Source organism: Anomaloglossus baeobatrachus, chromosome 4 (assembly GCF_048569485.1).
Source record: "Anomaloglossus baeobatrachus isolate aAnoBae1 chromosome 4, aAnoBae1.hap1, whole genome shotgun sequence".
NCBI classification, from domain to species: domain Eukaryota; kingdom Metazoa; phylum Chordata; class Amphibia; order Anura; family Aromobatidae; genus Anomaloglossus; species Anomaloglossus baeobatrachus.
In genome coordinates, this window is record NC_134356.1 from 162554321 (window position 1) to 162573492 (window position 19172).

At 44.7% G+C, this 19172-nt stretch overlaps 1 protein-coding gene across 1 annotated transcript in view; it reads left to right on the forward strand.

The window, feature by feature from the left end:
- SLC4A9 (solute carrier family 4 member 9) overlaps positions 1-19172 on the forward strand; it is an 890846-nt gene that overhangs the window by 339589 nt on the left and 532085 nt on the right. Inside the window, exons 7-8 of the mRNA XM_075344573.1 lie at positions 7356-7510; positions 14406-14519. Of these exons, the coding sequence (XP_075200688.1) occupies positions 7356-7510; positions 14406-14519 (269 nt within the window). The remainder of the gene's footprint in view (positions 1-7355; positions 7511-14405; positions 14520-19172) is intronic.

Consider the following 19172-nt stretch of genomic DNA (forward strand, 5'->3'; position numbering starts at 1 on the left):
TGAAAATGTTTGGGCACCCCTATTAATGTTAACCTTTTTTCTTTATAACAATTTGGGTTTTTGCAACAGCTATTTCAGTTTCATATATCTAATAACTGATGGACTCAGTAATATTTCTGGATTGAAATGAGTTTTATTGTACTAACAGAAAATGTGCAATCCGCATTTCAACAAAATTTGACAGTTGCAAACGTATTTTGCACCCTTATCAATTTCTTGATTTGAACACTCCTAGCTACTTTTTACTGACTTACTAAAGCACTACATTGGTTTTGTAACCTCATTGAGCTTTGAACTTCATAGGCAAGTGTATCCAATCATGAGAAAAGGTATTTAAGGTGGCCACTTGCAAGTTGTTCTCCTATTTGAATCTCCTATGAAGAGTGGCATCATGGGCTCCTCAAAACTACTCTCAAATGATCTGAAAACAAAGATTATTCAACATAGTTGTTCAGGGCAAGGATACAAAAAGTTGTCTCAGAGACTTAAACTGTCAGTTTCCACTGTGAGGAACATAGTAAGGAAATGGAAGAACACAGGTACAGTTCTTGTTAAGCCCAGAAGTGGCAGGCCAAGAAAAATATCAGAAAGGCAGAGAAATAGAATGGTGAGAACAGTCAAGGACAATCCACAGACCACCTCCAAAGACCTGCAGCATCATCTTGCTGCAGATGGTGTCAATGTGCATCGGTCAACAATACAGTGCACTTTGCATAAGGAGAAGCTGTATGGGAGAGTGATGCGAAAGAAGCTGTTTCTGCAAGCACGCCACAAACAGAGTCGCCTGACGTATGCAAAATCACATTTGGATAAGCCAGTTACATTTTGGAAGAAGGTCCTGTGGATTGATGAAACAAAGATTGAGTTGTTTGTGTGACGACATGGACACCCAGTGCCTCTCGTTAAAGTTTCTTAAAATTCAGCCAGACGTCATTGTTCTTCTGTGTGCTATCTCATGTTTGCTTAGCTATTGTTTCTCCAGTCTCTTCCAGTAATCATTGTATTGTAGTTGTGTATTGCTAATGTGATTACCTTAGTAGCCATTGTCTAGTCTGTGACTTGCAAACTCCATGTAGATATCCTCAGTCTTTCTGTGGACATCATTTGGATGAACATTGTCCATGCAGCTTGAGATTCATCCAATGGGAGAGGCGATCTTGTCCAACCAATCGAAGAGGACGCAGTGTGCCCAGAGGAAGGTCTGTGGCTATATGAGAGGACTTCTTTAAGCCACCAGGTGGTTGATGGATGTGCATGATCCAGTCTAAGCTCCTAGGAGCTGACTACAGGATCAGGATACCTTGTGGCTTCAATCTAGGGAAAGAGAGAGTAAGGGTCATTGAGATACTGTACCTTCGGCAGGATTATTAATACGATTATCTGTGGAATAATTGTTTTTGTTCCTTTGGGCGGATATATTGGAGCTGTCCTATGGTCCTGGTATTATTTGTATGTGTTATATAATTTTCACAGGTGTAATTTTGAAGTTTTAATGAATTTCAATAAAATTTTTTTTATACTATTTAATTTGAGGTAGCACTCTGGGTCTATATTGATTTACTACCTTTTGCAATAGGTTTCCAAGTGGTAAAATAAACTAGTTATTGTTTTCCCAGAAGACTCTTTACCAGATTCCCAATTATCCATCTCCCTGGCTGAGGGCCAGCGCTCAGATGTCCCTCTGGCATGTGTGCAGTTGGACCTAAGGACCGACCAGGGAGAGGTCGAGGTGGAGCTTGTGGATAGCCTCCCAACACCTGGTATTTTGGGGACCAACCAGGAAGTGATCGATGTGGGGATTGTGAACAGCCTCCCCATACCGGTCATTGTGGAGACTGACCAGAGCAAGGCTGATGTGGAGCTTATGAACAGCATCCCCACCCCTGCTATTTTGGGAACTAACCAGGAAGCGATCGATGTGGGACTTGTGAACAGTCTCCCTATACCTGTCATTGTGGAGACTGACCAGAGCAAGGCTGATGTGGAGCTTATGGACACCGTCCCCACACCAGTTACTTTGGGGTCTGACCAGGAAGAGGTCCATATGGAGTTTATGGACAGCCTCCCCACACCTGTTGTTTCGGGGACTAGCCAGGAGGAAGTTGAAGTGGGGTTCATAGATGGCCCCACCAAGCCTGTTGTTTCGGATACCACTCAGAGGGAAGTGAAAGTGGGGCTTGGGGATTACCTGCTCACACCAGTCATTTTGGAGAATGACCTAGGACAAGGACTATCCAGTCAGTTTGAAGCAGCCATCACCCATTTCCAAGCCAAGCAGGACCCTGATGTGGATCTTTCTAACATCTTTTCCAAGGATAATTCACATTCCCAGTCTCCAGCATCCACTTCTGAGCCAAGAACCATGAGTAAGCCTAACCACACTGTGGCTATTGACTGGGGGAAGATTGATAGTAAGAAATGTATGCAATCCCAACTCATGGACCCCACTTTAGTGCTTGTCCGCAATATGGCTGCTCAACTTGGGGGAGGTAATCAGGGGAAGGTGTATAGATGCGAGCCTCTGTTGCTGACCTCACCATTAAAAAGGACAATGCCGTCAAGAGGAGAAGGCTGATCGGAAGCCTATCATGTCTGGCTAATATTAAGAAGGGGGAGGAATGTGATGACATGGACTCTCATGTGTTAAAGTTTCTTAACATTCAGCCAGATGTATTGTTCTTTTGTGTAGTACCTCATGTTTGCTTAGCTATTGTTTCTCCAGACTCTTCCAGTAATCATTGTAATGTAGTTGTGTATTGCTAATGTATTTACCTTAGTAGTCATTGTCTAGTCTGTGCATTCCAGACTACATGTATACCCTCAGTCTTTCTGTGGACATCATTTGGATGAACATTGTCCATGCAGCTTGAGATTCATCCAATGGAAGAGGCGATCTTGTCCACCCAATCGATGAGGATGCAGTGTATCCAAGTGGAAGGCTCTGGCTATAAATGGGATTTCTTTAAGTCACCAGGTCGTTGTTGATGGATGCAGATGGATCCAGTCTAAGCTCTTAGGAGCTGACTAGAGGATCAGGATACCTTGTGGCTTCAATCTAGGGACTCCGGTTCCGATTGGAGACCATATCCACAGTTTAGGGATTTTGACTCCGGCTGCCAGGATTATATCATCAAACCAGAGACTACTTAAGGAGCAAACCCAGGTTGGGACAATTTGGTCACCTGGTACAGACTTTGCAGACCTCACACAGCTTCCTAAATCTGGCACTATTCCTTTCTCGGTGGGTGCCCGCCGAAAGTGGGGTGCTGCTGGATTGGAGTAAGTGGCCCTGGAAGCTCTGAGGCAAGGACATTCTAATCCCTGGTGAGGCAGCGGAAGGGTGAGACTCTATTGCCTGTTACATTTGTGTTTTGCTGGTTATGTGTTATGTGCCGTTAATTGTTTGGGGATCCAATAAAGTCTAATTATTGCGGTTCCCTCACCCTGTGTTGTCTGAGTAGTGTTACGCCCATGGTTAAGGAGGCCGGCGTTCAGTTGGGATGAGCCCTGAGCCACGTTGTCTTTCTAAAGGCGGCTGGTTCAGTGGACAAGAGCACCCACTGAGCCCCGTGTCTCCACAGTTTGGTCATACAAAAAGCATTATGCATGGAGGCAAGAGAACAAGAAAAGCACTTGCTACCCACAGTAAAATTTGGTGGAGGTTCCATCATGCTTTGGGGCTGTGTGGTCAATGCCGAAACCGGGAATCTTGTTAAAGTTAAGTGTCGCATGGATTCAACTCAGTATCAGCAGATTCTTGACAATAATGTGGAAGAATCAGTGACGAAGTTGAAGTTACGCAGGGGATAGATATTTCAGCAAGACAATGATCCAAAACAGCGCTCCAAATCTACTCAGGCATTCATGCAGAGGAACAATTACAATGTTCTGGAATGGCCATCCCAGTCCCCAGACCTGAATATCATTGAACATCTGTGGGATGATTTGAAGCGTACTGTCCATGCTCGGCGACCATCAAACTTAACTGAAGTGAAATTGTTTTGTAAACAGGAATGGTCAAATATACCTTCATCCAGGATCCAGGAACTCATTAAAAGCTACAGGAAGCGACTAGAGGCTGTTATTTTTGCAAAAGGAGGATCTACAAAATATTAATGTCACTTTTATGTTGAGATGCCCATACTTTTGCACCAGTCAAATTTTGTTTAACCCTCCGTCACATACAATATCGGTTCTAACGAGTTCACATAAAATGTGACTGTCAGGCGCAGGCTAGAAAAATACCTATAATATCTAATGTTTGCAATTTCAGTGCTCTAAAAGGGATCAGTGACCTTCATAGGGATGTAATAAATCATAATCAGGTGCAAAAAACCCCATTTACTTAACATAAAACTAATAACTCTGAAATACAAACATTTCAAAATTCTCACCAAATAGTCCCCAGTTCAACTCTGTCAAAAAACTCTACAAAGAAAATTTATGGAAACAAACTTAATTTTAAGGTACCTTAAGTACTATTAAACACATATTCAATCAGAATTAGATCCTGAAGTTTCCCCAGAAAAATTACACTTGCAGAGCATGTGATGAATAAAAACATAAAATACCAACCTTATTGAGTGTGACGTGTTCACATACAATGAGCCTGAGAGATTAGCGCAGTTATATCTGTCCTCCTGAAACTCTGCAATCCAACTGTGGTATGAGGTTTCACAGAGCTGCTAGAGACAGGAGACTACCTGGAGGGAGGGGATTTCCTCACAATCTGGTGAGGAAGGAGAAATTAAAGTAAAGAGATGTGCCTGTCAGGCCTATTGTATGTGATGGAGGGTTAAATGCAGATTGCACATTTTCTGTTAGTACAATAAACCTCATTTCAATCCAGAAATATTACTGAGTCCATCAGTTATTAGATATATGAAACTGAAATAGCTGTTGCAAAAGCCAAAAATATTATAAAGAACAAAGGTTAACATTAATAGGGGTGCCCAAACTTTGTCATATGACTGTACTCCTCCCTCACCCCCCAAGACTCCCTCACTCCTATTAGACTACTCTCCCCCCAGGACTACTCCTCCTAATATACTCCCCTCACCCCAGGACTACTCCTCCTATTATACTCCTCTCCCCCTAGAACTACTCCTTCTATTATACTCCTCACCCCCCAGGACTACTCCTTCTATTATACTCCTCACCCCCCAGGATTACTCCTCCTATTATACTCCTCACCCCCCAGGACTACTCCTCATATTATACTCCTCACCTCCAGGACTACTTCTCGAATTATACTTTTCACCTCCAGGACTACTCCTCCTATTATACTCCTCACCCCCCAGGACTACTCCGCCTATTATACTCCTCTCTCTCCCCAGGACTACTACTCCTATTAGACTCCTGTCCCCCCAGGATTACTCCTCTTATTATACTCCTCACCTCCAGGACTACTCCTCCTATGATACTCCTCTCTCACCAGGACTACTCCTCATATTATACTCCTCTGTCCCCAGGATTACTACTCCTATTATACTCCTCCTATTATAGTCCTCCTATTATACTCCTCTCTGAGGGGTGCGCAGCATGAGGGATGGAGCACGATGTGGGGTGCTCAGCATGGGGGAATGAAACACGATGGGGGGTGCACAGCATGGGCGGATGAAGCACGTTGGAGGGTATGCAGCATGGGGGGATGAAGCCCGATAGGAGTGTGCAGCATGGGGGATGGAGCATGATGGGGGTGCGCAGCATGGAGGATGGCGCACGATGGGGGTGCGCAGCATGGGGGATGGAGCACAATGGGGGGTGCGCAGCATGGGGGATGGAGCACGATGGGGGTGCACACCTCCCCCAAAAGACACACACACATACCGCCACACACGCACTGCACAACACACCACACACACACTGGGAACCACAAACACCACCCTACGCAGACACCCACATACACAGACAACGCCGAGCGCACACAACACCCAACACACAAACACCACGGCACACACAAATATACGCACACACCGCACAACACACACTGCACAAAACATGCCTCCCCAAAACACACACACGCACCCCACACACACCCACCCACACACAAACTGCACAACACACAGCACCACACACACAACGCTGCAGACACATAGCGCTCCACAAACAACGCAACACACACAATGCAACACACAAACAACACCGCTCTCACACACCCCCACACCCAGATAACACCCAGAACATTTACAGCACCCTACACAAACACTTGGCAACTACACACAACAACATTCTATATATATATATAACAAAAATCATACATTAACTACACAATAAATTCTAGAATACCCGATGCGTTAGAATCGGGCCACCTTCTAGTATAATTATATTTTCTTCACCGCCCAATAGCCTTTAAGGGACACACCTGTGGTGTCAATATGCTCACTGCACCCTTAGGTGAATTCATGCAGTTTGTAAAATGGGTTCACTTGTGTGGGGTTTCTGCTGTTTTTGCACCTCAGGGGCTCTGCCAATGTGTTATGGCACGCGCAAACCATTTCAACTAAATCTGAACGTAAATTTGGCGCGCCTTCCATTCTTCACTTTGCACTGTGCCTCAAAAATAGTTTTTGACCACATACTTTATGGGATATTAGCAAAATTTCACAACAAACTGTATGGTCTATTATCTCCTGTTACCCTAATGAAAATGAAAAAAATTGGGGTTAAAGCAATATTTTTATGGTTCAAAATGCAGTTTTTTCATTTTCAGGGTGCAACATTATAAAAGTCTGTGATGCATCTGGGAGCTTAAAGTGCTCATCAAACATCTAGATAGATTTCTTGAAGTGTCTAGTTTCCAAAATTGGGTCACTTGTATTGGAGCTCTACTGTTTAGGTACATCAAGGGCTCTCCAAACATGACATGGCATCTGCTAACGATTCCAGCTAATTTTGTACTGAAAAAGTCAAATTGCGCTCCTTACGTTCTGAGCCCTGCTGTGTGCCCAACCATGCTCATCACTAGACAAGACTACTAATATGTCTCTACACCAGCTTTTCCTTGTCCATTCAGCAAGAGTGACAGGTCTTTTACTCTGTGTGTATAGAGAGAAAGTGTACCATTTAGCTGAGCAAGTGGGGAGAAACCAGTGCAATAGTTTCTTCGCCTATAGGACCCTTGTCTGCTGGGCCTGTTTTCACCTTTGTTACCTTTGTTTTTTGTGTCTGAAAGCCGCAAAGTGAATCAGAGTAAAACATGTTTGTAATGAGACAGCTGTGCTTTAATTCATACTCCCTCTTATTCAGGCAGCATGAAGCCTTATGAAAGGTTCCCTTTAAAAATATATCTTGCTTTAAAATATCATTTTAAATAAACAATATTTCTCCTTCATCTTTTTCTCATTTCTTTGTAGTTATTCCGGAAACTTTCATACAAGGCTATGAACAGAGATGAACTAATAGCAGGAATTGATGATTTTTTAGATGAAGTTGCTGTTTTACCTCCTGGCAGATGGGATCCTACTGTGCGCATACAACCTCCTAAATTTCTGCCCTCAGTTCACAGAAGGTAAAAATACTTAATACTGTTATATTTTCCTACTTCTGTATTTACAGGATACTCTCTCTTTATGTGATCCCATACAACAGTAAGGCCATTAATGCCCTGATGGTGACCCTATATTCATAGAATCAGCTAGAACTCTGTAGAAAGATGGAACAACTTCTATAGCTTTAAGCATTGGTGCACAAAAAATATTTTGGTCTGAGGGCCTCACTGTTAAATTGTACCACATTTAAAGGTAATCTGTCAGCCGTTTCAACCCACCCAAGGCCATCTATATGGGCATGTAGATCCTAAGAAGCTGATTGAAATGATACCTTGATATCTGCGATCTGGGTTGTTATTCCAGAGAAATCCATGTTGTTCTTATATGTAAATTAACTGTTCCAGGCTACATTAAGAACACAGATCTGCATAAGATTCTGTCTCCAGTGCTTATTTTTCATTAAAGGGGGCATTACCCGTATGAGACATGTAACTAACACAGTAGAGTAGAACTGAACTTTTTCTTCTTACAAACACATTTGCAGCAGCTCTTACAACTCTGCTTTACCTCAACAATATTGCAACACTGGCTACCCGTGAGATGGAAGCTGAAGCTCAGAGGAACCTGCAGATGTGTCAGTTATAGTATAACCATACACAGACAGTTCTGCAATGGGTTAAGACTGCCAATAGCAGCCATCACAAATCACAATGGTAACCCCCCTTTTAAATAAAATAATCCCTGGAAGCAGATTTTTATACAGATCAGTGTCAGACCTATAGCCTGGAACAGTTAATTTACTTGTAAGAACAATGTGGATTTCTCTAGAATAAGACATCGGATCGAAGATATGATAGTATCATTTTATTCTGAGTTCTATAGCCTATGTGCAGAACCCTCCCAAGCCCCATGACAACTGGAAGTCCGGCACAGTGCGAGAGGACTGAAAATGCAGTGTGAGCGTGTGGGATCAGAAGATGCAGTGAGGCTCAGGTGGCTGATGGTATTGGAAGTGCTGGAGATGTCAGCGTTGAGGTGTGTATAACGATATTATGGTTTTTTTTAACCTTTCTATGGCACTTTGTGGTTTCAAAAAAATGTTGTCCAGAATGCCAATTTTTTTAAAATTCAAGAATATTTCAGTTCCATTTGAAATTATTCCCTCATCTCTTGTCAGCGCCATACAGGAGGCTGACATGCCCACAGTTAAAGCTATCTAATAACACCTACTTGGACTAAACTAAAGTTAACTCATTTTGCTCAAAATATTTGGTAGTTAATATTTCTGCTGCAATTAAGTAGCAAAAAAAGAAACAAACAAATAAACCCTTTTTATTCCACTCTGCATTATATCCCCAGTTTAACATGAACATTTCGGGGAAAGGTCCTCTAAAAGACTATGGTTTGGTCAAAATTCAAAATCTGCCCTTGCTGGGACCTGGTGGTTCCTCGTTACCAGGCCGCGGATCCGTTTCTGGGACACTGAGGTGCCAAGGCTCGGTTCCGTGACTCTGGCGGTGTCAGTTAAAGTAGGAATGATGAGGATGGTAGTTCGTGACGCCACCTGTGGTATGCTGCAAGTTAGGTGCTGCAGCTGCGGGATGGGGACCCCCGGGGCAGATGGTGACGCAGATTGGTTTGTATAGCTCTCCACAGGTAGAGCTCGGCCCCACGGCGGATAAGGGTGGTAGTAGTAGGTGATGGCGGGGGTGTCGGGCCGGAGGCGCAGGTGAATAACGGAACGACACAGGGATGCAGTCTCAAGGTTTTTACTCACTGTAGCAGGTTCCAAGGTAACACGACTAGTCAGTGACTGCCTTTGGAGTGTTGGGTTCCACTGTGAAGGGCTCCAGATGATCCTGGATAGTTTGGAGGTCAAGACCGATGCACCTGTGATGCCCCTGGACTATCAGGTCGTCACAGGGTGTTATACAATCTGCCCTCATGTGCAATATCCATCTCCGTCTTGGTTATGGGTCCCCAACTACATGGTGTTGCCTACATCAGCTAATTAAAGTCCTAGGTACACTGTGCACCACACCCACCAGACACACCAGTGGACGGCCTGAGTGGAATAGGGTTGCCCACTTGGGGGCTTGGTTAGGGGAGGTCAGGAGTGTCAGGAATGTCAGTAGTACAAGGAGAAGTTTTTTGGAGGTGAAGAAGAGAGGAGGTCAAGAGCCATGCTTCTAGGAAGCTATCTAGGTGGCAGATGGTGTTCTGGGCCTAGAGGAGTTGGACCCCCGGTCGCAGGGGATCATGGCAAGGGGCACACCTTGCACCATCACTGGCCTGGGACCAGGGCATGATGGGGAACGTGGACCTTAAGTCAGGGAGTAGCTTCAGGCAACCTGAAAATTTACCCAAGGAGAACAGAGCCTTCAAGATCCGCTCTCCACTCGCTCCAAAATCGGGGTACTAGTGCAACGAGGGGGATAGGACTTTCCACTCAAACTGTCCAGAAAATCCCAAGCGTGAACCCTGAGAGCAAGTTCCCACACTTAGCCATAGTGGGGAGCGGGACCCGGCAAGTTCCATACATACCACCAGAGGTAAACTTAGTTCAAGGAGGAAGGTCACGGATCACCAGGCAGCACCATTGGGGATGGGACCCGAACTAGCTCCCCTCAGCGGCAGCGGTATCCAGAACATTGGTTTATCCAATTGTCGGTGTCAGCTTAATGGACTGAGTGAGGACAAAAGTGACCCCCTTTGCACCCAACGGCACTCTCCCATACTATCATTGAGCCCCGGGGTACTCCCCCTACCCGTGGAAGGTCACAACACCTGGTTGCCCCGTTCCATCATCCCTAGGTACTCCCAAGTGCAGCGGTGGTACTCCAATTACCACATACCACGGGTGGTGTCACGAACTTTAACACAGTCCCCTGTAAATACCCCCTTCATTTGAGTGGCCGCACGACCCCCGCGTCCGGAGACCTCTCGAGCCACCGTGGATCCGGAACCGAGCAGCTCGGCTGCTGGCACGGGGGCGGCACACCTCAAATTCCTGGCATCATGAACAGGATACGAGCAAGACCCTCTTACCTTGGTGACGTTGTAGTCAAAACCGCAAGTCAAAATCCCAGTTTCCCACCATTTCCGCCATCTTCCGCCATTTTTTGGCACCAAAACGCCGTCTTCTCAAAAGCGCGCGAAATAGAAGCTCCGCCATTCATCCTGAGAGTGAGCCAGAACCGGAAGTTCCCAGAGGGCCACAGCAGCGAGAGAGTGGTGAGTGAAAACCAAGGAGGTGTGACGGCATGTAGCAGTGGAAGAGAAGCAGGGACACCAGGACTCTGCCATAACATTCCTGGACCCCGCAGAGGAAAGATGGCGGAGCGGAGCTGGTCACCGGAACGTGCTGTTCCTGGGACCGCGACCTGGATTGAGGAAGAGACGGAGAAGCTTTGCAGAAGGATGTGGACGCAGTTCCTGTTCATATTGGACCACTGGAGGGAAGAGATGAGGAGCCTGTTGGTGGCGGTGCATACAAAAGGTATGCAGCGGGTCCGGTTGTTTTGGTGGCGGGTTAATGGGATCCGGGACATTGGAACTGGACTGTCGCAGGAAGAGGCTGCAACGGAGCAGGTTGAGCCTCCGCTACTAACCTAACTAGTAGCGTTCCACCGTTGACTTGATGAACTCATGTTATAGTAACGTTTAAGTACCCAGCCTCCCTAATAGGGGATGAATCTTGTTAATAAAAATGTTCTTAATTTTCTTCTTTTTGCAGTTAAAAAAAAATAAATAAAAATAAATCTCTGATGTCTTGAAGCTCGAGGTCGAGCTACGTTTAACCAAGGGGGAATGTGACGCCCCTGGACTATCAGGTCGTCACGGGGTATTGTACAATCTGCCCTCCCATGCAATATCCACCTCCTTCTTGGTTATGGGTCCCCAACTACATGGTGTTGCCTATATCAGCTAATTAAAGTCCTAGGTACACTCTGCACCACACCCACCAGACACACCAGTGGATGGCCTGAGTGGAATAGGGTTGCCCACTTGGGGGGTTGGTTAAGGGGAGGTCAGGAGTGTCTGTAGTAGCAAGGAGAAGTTTTTTGGAGGTGAAGGAGAGAGGAGGTCAGGAGCCGGGCTCCCAGGAAGCTATCTAGGTGGCAGATGGTGGTCTGGGCCTAGAGGGGCTGTACCCCTGGTCACAGGGGATCATGGCAAGGGACACGGAACTGTTGAGGAGGACAGCCAGCGGCCTTGCACCATCACCGGGCTGGGACCAGGGCACAACGGGGTACATGGACCCTAGGTCAGGGAGTAGCTTCAGGCAAACTGACAATTTACCTGACGAGAACGGAGCCTTCAAGATCTGCTCTTGAACCACTCCAAAATCGGGGTACAAGCGCAACGAGGGGGATAGGACTTACCACTCAAACGGTCCAGAAAATCCCAAGCGTGAACCCTGAGAGCAAGCTCCCACACTTAGCCACAGTGGGGAGCGGGATCCGGCAAGTTCCATACTACCGAGACCAACAGAGAAGTAAACTTAGTGCCAGGAGGAAGGTCACGGATCACCAGGCAGCACCTGCACCAACTCTAGTTACCACATATCATAGGTGGCGTCACGAACTTTAACACAATCCCCTGTAAATACCCCCTTCATTTGAGTGGTCGCACGACCCCCGGGTCCGGAGACCTCTCGAGCCACCGCGGATCCGGATCCGAGCAGCTCGGCTGCTGGCACGGGGGCGGCACACACATTTCTTATGTATTTTCCCTGGTCGTCTTCCTGGGCTAACTTCTCTCCCGCCTGTCCCGCGCCTACGCACACAGTACCCTGAGCCGGTGTCTGCGAACCCTGTCAGGTGGCTTAAAGCTCTATCCCTTGGCCCTATGTGTTTACCTTCTAGCAGATTCGCGTGTGAAGTTGGCTTTGGTACTAGAAGTGTCCTCAGACTCTGGTTTTACTAGCGGAGCACATTGGTTCTTCTCCTCTAGCCTAGAGACCAGTCCCTGTTCTGTGACCAAGTCCTTCCACTCCAAGGCTGAATGTGGAATGAGGACACGGAAGTATGGCACACTTCCCGTGGTCTCTTGGACCCCTTCTGTCTTGCGCCTGGGTCGACCTGCACCAGCTCCAGACCACAGGTCTTCACTCCTACCCTGCTCCTTCCAACTCTCTGACACTACAGTGTCCCCAACTCACTAGGCTCCACCCCCAGGCCATCTCAGATTAGGAGGAGGGACGAACCATCACCAGTGGTGGCTATACATACGGTAGCATCAATGGAACCAAGCCCTAACCCTGACCTGGTGGAGAGCTGCTAACGGAGGTGTTGTGTGTTTTGTGTGCATACCGGTGTATGACCTCTTCCGTACTTGGGATGGAATACCACACCTCTGGCTGAGGTGCAGTGCCTCTGTGGCGACTGAAGCCTCAGGGGCGCCACACATCCAAATTAAATTAATGTATTGTGAACAAAAGAATACAACTTACACATATGGTAATTTACCCTGCTTGTTCTAATTCTGTCAAGTTTCAACTTATTGTCTCTATTTTTTAGTTATTAAAGCAGATCTGTCACCAGACTTTACAATACAAATCACATAATAGTAATATACAGTATTTCTTGGACCTGACCTGTATTTAATCCCCACCCTCTCAGTCTGACTGGCAGCTTCAGTTTGTACTGAGCTGCATGAGACTGCAGCAGCTGTAGGGAGGAGGGACAATGAGGTGTTGTCAGACTGGGTGGGATTAGATTTTCAGAAAGGATTTTAATGCCATTCTGCCTTGAATTTATAAAATAAGTAAAGATAAGTGGACCAGTTGAAGTTTACGTTCTGCGGGTTAAGCCAAACTTTATATTAAGCTCTGTTCTGCACCCGGACTTGATCCAAACTTTATTGGAAGTCACTGATTGGCCGTTCGGTTCTCCACCCACATGCAGCCAGCAATAAACAGAGTACTTCCAGAGGAGAGAGGGCAAAGTTTTTCTTTTTTTTTGTTTGGGGCATCTGATAATACTATTTTTAGCCCAGTGCGAGTTATTCAAACACTGCTAGTGACTCTCACTGGGCCGAGCACAGAGCGTACCCGAGCACAGCGATGTTCGCTCGAGTGGTTTGCATACGTAAAGCACCTGAATTCTGAACTCGAACACTGATTTTTTTTGTAAAGTCTGTGTTGGGTACGAACAATGAACTTTAAAGGGAACCTGTCACCAGATTTGGCAACTATAAGCTCCGGCCACCACCAGTAAGCTCTTCTATGCAGCATTCCAGAGTGCTGTATATAAGAGCCCAGGCTGTTGTGTAGAACGTTAAAAAATGTATACTCATCTAGGGTGTGGTCCAGTCCGATCGGTGTCGATGGTCTCCGGTTCGGCGCCTCCTCTCTGTGGCGATCGCTGTTCTCCTTCTTCTGAGGCTCGTGAGCATGACGCATCCTACGTCATCAAAGTATTGTAATTCACATTTGCATGCGGTCTTTAACCTTTCCTTGTGCCTGCACATTACAGTACTTTGATCTGCCTTCAGCAGTGCGCCTGTGCAGAACAGCAATGTCAGCCTGTGTGGATGACATAGACACGTCATCCATACTGGGCTGGGTAGAAGAAGAATAAAGATTAAAGCATAGAGGAGGCGCTGGCCTGTAGAGCAGCAACACCCATCGGACAGGACCGCTCCTTAGGTGAGTATTATAAAAGTGATTTTGATGTTATACAGAGCAGCCTGGCCTCTTATATACAGTATTCTGGAATGCTGTATATAAGAGCTCAGTGGTGGTGGCTGCAGCTTATAGTTGCCAAATCTGATGACAGGGGCCCTTTAAAGTTTGGTTTCCTCATCTCTAAAAGTAAGTAGACGAGATCAAGTAGTAAGATATCTATTTAAAATTTAATGTGGGTTGTATTTTAATATATAGTAATTGATCAGGTTCCATACTTTTAACAGGCAAGCATTACTCCAAAGAGAATCAAAAAATCACTGCAATGGAAAACCCCATGAAACAGAGAAATTCGCACATGGACATCCACATGTAAGCGAAGAACTACTAAAAACAACCAAGTAAGTTCATGAGAGAATAAAAGTTGTATAATTTTTGCTGTAGTGTTTATTTTGTATCCATACTATGATAATAGGCTGGTGGTGTATAAATATATGAGGATGTACTCTTTTGTGGTAATCACAGAGCATTAAAGTACAGAAAGGAATCAGAGGCCCATGTGACAATGGTGCTAGGTACAAACAAGCCTCCAATTAAGTTGGGTTGTTTAAATTTAGGAAGAAAAAAGTAATGAGACTTCAGCTTACCATAGGCGACTGCGCTCCAGGACTTGCAGGTGCTCGTGGTCCTCCAGACCGGCAAGGCTGGTATACAGCTGAAAAGAAGTGAAGGGTGGACCCAGCACCACAATCCAGCATATTAAAATATCAAAATTTTATTAGGTATTAAAACTCCAACGGATCCAAAACTTGAGAGAAGACGCATAAGCGCACCTTACATGTTTTGGACAATAAATAAAAACAAGTCCTTAATCATAGGTGACTATACATACATCAGACACATTTTAAATACTCAAAGGCAGACTTCCAAATGAGCACCAGAGGACAAGGAACGTCCATGCTCTTCGTTGGGGGCAGTGTGAGACAGTTCAGCTGAAAATGTTGTTAATCAAATATTGCTAGCTAGCAAAAAACATGCATTTTTATATGTGCGCATATATACATATGTGTCCCAATGCGTATAAATATCAAAACTTGATCTATTAAATTTACTATATGAAAATATATATATATATACTATATGTATATATGGAAAAAAAAATAAAATATACAATTATTATAGTGAGAACCACATATAAACACTCATGCAAACATATATATCCGCGCACATATGTCAATACAAAATCATAATATATATCACAGGTCTGAACGATAATTCAGTCCATTAAGATATCGGACATCTAGTTTCTTAATCCACTTGGCCTCTGCATAGCTGGAACCAGTTTCCTCCATGGTGTGGGCGATCGATCCTTTCAATGCCAGTAATTTTGAGGTGGATAAAATCCCCTTCATGATGCTCCTTAAAATGTTTTGTCAATCCGGACATCGATCTGTATTTTTTATTATTCTGTTCTGGAGCCGCATGGTGTGAATATGCTGGAATATTTGTATGTTCCGATACAGGTTTTCGTAAAGTTCTGGAAGTACATCTTATATAAAATTTGTTACACAAGGAACAAGTTGCTTTGTATACAACATGCGTAGTGGCGCAATGGATAAAGGAGGTAATATTGTATGTATTGATCTGATTATCCTTGAAGGAAGTAGCTTTTTCCATATGGCAACATAGATGACAACGGCTGGTTCCACATTTATATGATCCAAGTGTTTTTAGCCATGTGTCCTTAGGTTTTTCTGATAGATATAAACTCGGAGATATAATATTACCGATATTTCTGGTTCTCCTTGCTTCTTCATTTACTCCTTGTGCCATAATTTTGGCCAACGTGGGGTCCTGGTGTAACATGGGGGTGAATTTGTAAAAAAATGTTTTAAAATTTTCAAAGTCCTTGCTATAAGGGGTGGAAAAAGTGATTTTGTTTTTCCAGTCTCTGGACTCAATTTTATCCTCCAATAACGCAGTCCTAGATCTTGTATTCACAATACTGATAGCCCTATTCAATAGTTTGTTAGAATATCCTCTTTGTTGGAGGCGTTTTGTGATACAATTCTTCTCCTGTTCGTAAGTATTATCATCTGAACAGAGGCGACGGGCCCTTAAAAATTCCCCAATAGGCAAACTGCGTTTAGTGTGATTTGTATGACCACTATGTGCATGCAAAATGGTATTTCCACTGATGGGCTTTCTGTATAGCGCAGTGTGAATTAAGCCTGATTCTGTTCCCATTAATGTGATGTCAAGGAAGGGTACAGTATTTGTATGACAATCAACAGTGAACTGCAAATTTAAATCATTGTTGTTTATATACTGTTTGAATTCATTCAAGATAATGTCAGTAACTTGTGCACCCCTTCCTCTCCAGATCATGACTAAATCGTCGACATATCTTGCATACCATTTGATTCTGGAGAGGAAGGGGTTATCGGGTGTGTGTATGAAATTCTTTTCCCACCATGATATACACAGATTAGCAAGGGAACATAAAAAGCTCGCGCCCATGGGACACCCGTTAATTTGCAAATAAAATTTGCGGTCAAAACTGAAGAAGTTATGTTTTAATAAGAAGTCAGCCACTGATATAATGTATTCCTTGTGTATTAATTCCAAATCATTATAGGTATTCAAGTGGAAAGTAGGCGCTAAAATGGCTTTGTCATGGGGGATACTAGAGCAAAGCACTGAAACATTGCTAGTGATCCAAAAATAATCCGCAGTCCAATCTATGGTTTGAATGACTTGCAGTAAATGTTTTGTATCCCAAATATATCCGGTTGTTTCTTTTACCAGAGGTTGTAAAAAATTGTCGAGCCTGCTGGATAAACAGCTAGTTAAAGAACCTGTACTAGCCACCACCGGACGAAATGGGGGTGGAAATATATTTTTATGAATTTTCAGAAACCCCTGGAAGATAGGGCAAATGGGCACAGATACTAGCAAAAAATCATAGGTTTTTTGATCAATTATACCCATCTCTAGATCTTCCCTCAGAATGTTAGTCAATTTTGTGGAAATAGCATTTGTAGGATCTCCAGGTAGCCGTTTGTAAGTTTGTGTATTTTCTAGCATGGATTTAATCTCTCTCTCATATAACCTGGCGTCTAAAACGACCAGGGAACCCCCCTTATCTGCAGCCCTAATGGAAACATGATTATTATCTGAAAGCTCCTTAAGGGCCCGCCTCTCCGCCTGGGATAAATTATCAGAAATATTTGAATCAGCCATTAATAGACTCCTGAGTTCCATCTCCATAATATCTTGGTATGTATCCATTATAGGTGCTCGGGATCCAATAAGATAAAAGTTCTTATTTGTAGTTTTAAGTGCAGGGACAATAGCTGTAGGAGAGAGTTCGCTATTCAATTCTTGGAGTATTTCTGTAGATACCTGTTCCTTTAAGTCCATAGAGAGGGATTGGTACCGACATGCTTTTGTTGTTAGATACATTCGTTGATTCTGCTTCTAGAATAAAATATTAATATAATAGAATATAATAAATATTCGTTAATAAAGTGTTTCTTTACTGTCAAATTTCTTAAAAATCTGTTTAAATCTTTCATAGTTTGGAATAGGTCCGCTCTTTTGGTTGGAGCAAAATTTAGGCCGCGTTTTAAAACACTAGTTTGGCTGGCTGTGATGGTGCAAGTTGAAAGGTTAATAACTGAAAATTCTTGATTATCCGTTTTTACATGTATTTCCAATTCCGACGTCAGCGGTTGTAATCCGGATACCGTTTTTCTCCACCGGTTATGTCTTCTTCCGCCACTGTGCGTTTTAAATTCAGGACCAGTGCAAAAAACTGAATCTTTGCCCTGTCTAAAAGAAAGCAGTGACCTTATACAGCCTGAAAGTTCATACTCGGCCCATTGTCATGTTCGTTGAATTACAATGTACATATCAGCAAATAGAAATGTTTTTCTTTGGACCCTTGTACTGTAGTGCCCCTGAACCACTCAGGGCACTACTAGGAACTGCATCCTCACGGGGATGCAGGGCCTACCCCCAGGGACCTGGAACACCAGTGCCAGTGACATCAGCACACACTAAATTTCCAGTTTCCACTTGACACCAGGGGTAATTGACTAGTTAGACACCCAAGGGGATGGCCACTTAGAGGACGGAGCCAGTCCAGGAGACTAAACAACCTGGTGGGAGGGGACAGCAGTCAGTCAGAGAGTCAAGTCTAGAGAGGGAAGAGGAGAGACGTACGTAGAGCTGGGTCGTGTAACGGTGACCTGGGGGCACAGGAGAGTGGTTGCCGGGGCAGGTACACCCGAGTACTGCTGGGACCAAAGTACCAATGGGGCACAGGGCCCTAGATCAGGCGACAGTTTCATATGGCCTGGCAAATACCTGCACACTGAGGGGACCTTCACGGACCTCACTAACCCACAGATCCGGTGGCACCAGCAGTAAAGCAAGGATCAGGGTTCGGGACACAGACTAGCCCTACAGGGTCCACACTGCCCGACGTACAGAGAAGGGGGCTGCCATAAAAAGGGACAGTCGGGCCACGCTAAACTGCTCCACACTATGGGGATCCAACCACACTGAGGGTGCCGGGGACAGAGCAACCGAGTCATCAACTGACACTGGAACTACAGGGACCTGAACCAGCCGTCCGAGGGCCAAGAGTGAGTAGAGACTGATAACTACAACCCACGATGTAGCCTCCCTTATAACTCCATCATACATCTCCCAGGCTCAGCCCTACCTGTGGAGGGCTTACCACCACAGTTGCCGTTACCATCAACCATAGAGATAATCATCCACCATCTTAACCACAACCCGCAGGTGGCATCACACAAATGACTTTAATTTTGCCTGTAAATACTCCCCATTAAAAAGCACCCAGGGCACGGGACCAGGCAACGGCCACCAAAGTGACATTCGCCAGTTATACACTGCCCGGGACTGAGTACCCCATTCCCTGGGCTACACAGTACCCTAGCAAAGAACATGTACAGAAGTACACAGATATGCTGAATTTTCTCCTAGAAGCACAAAGTAAACTATTTAAAGTTATATAGAGGACT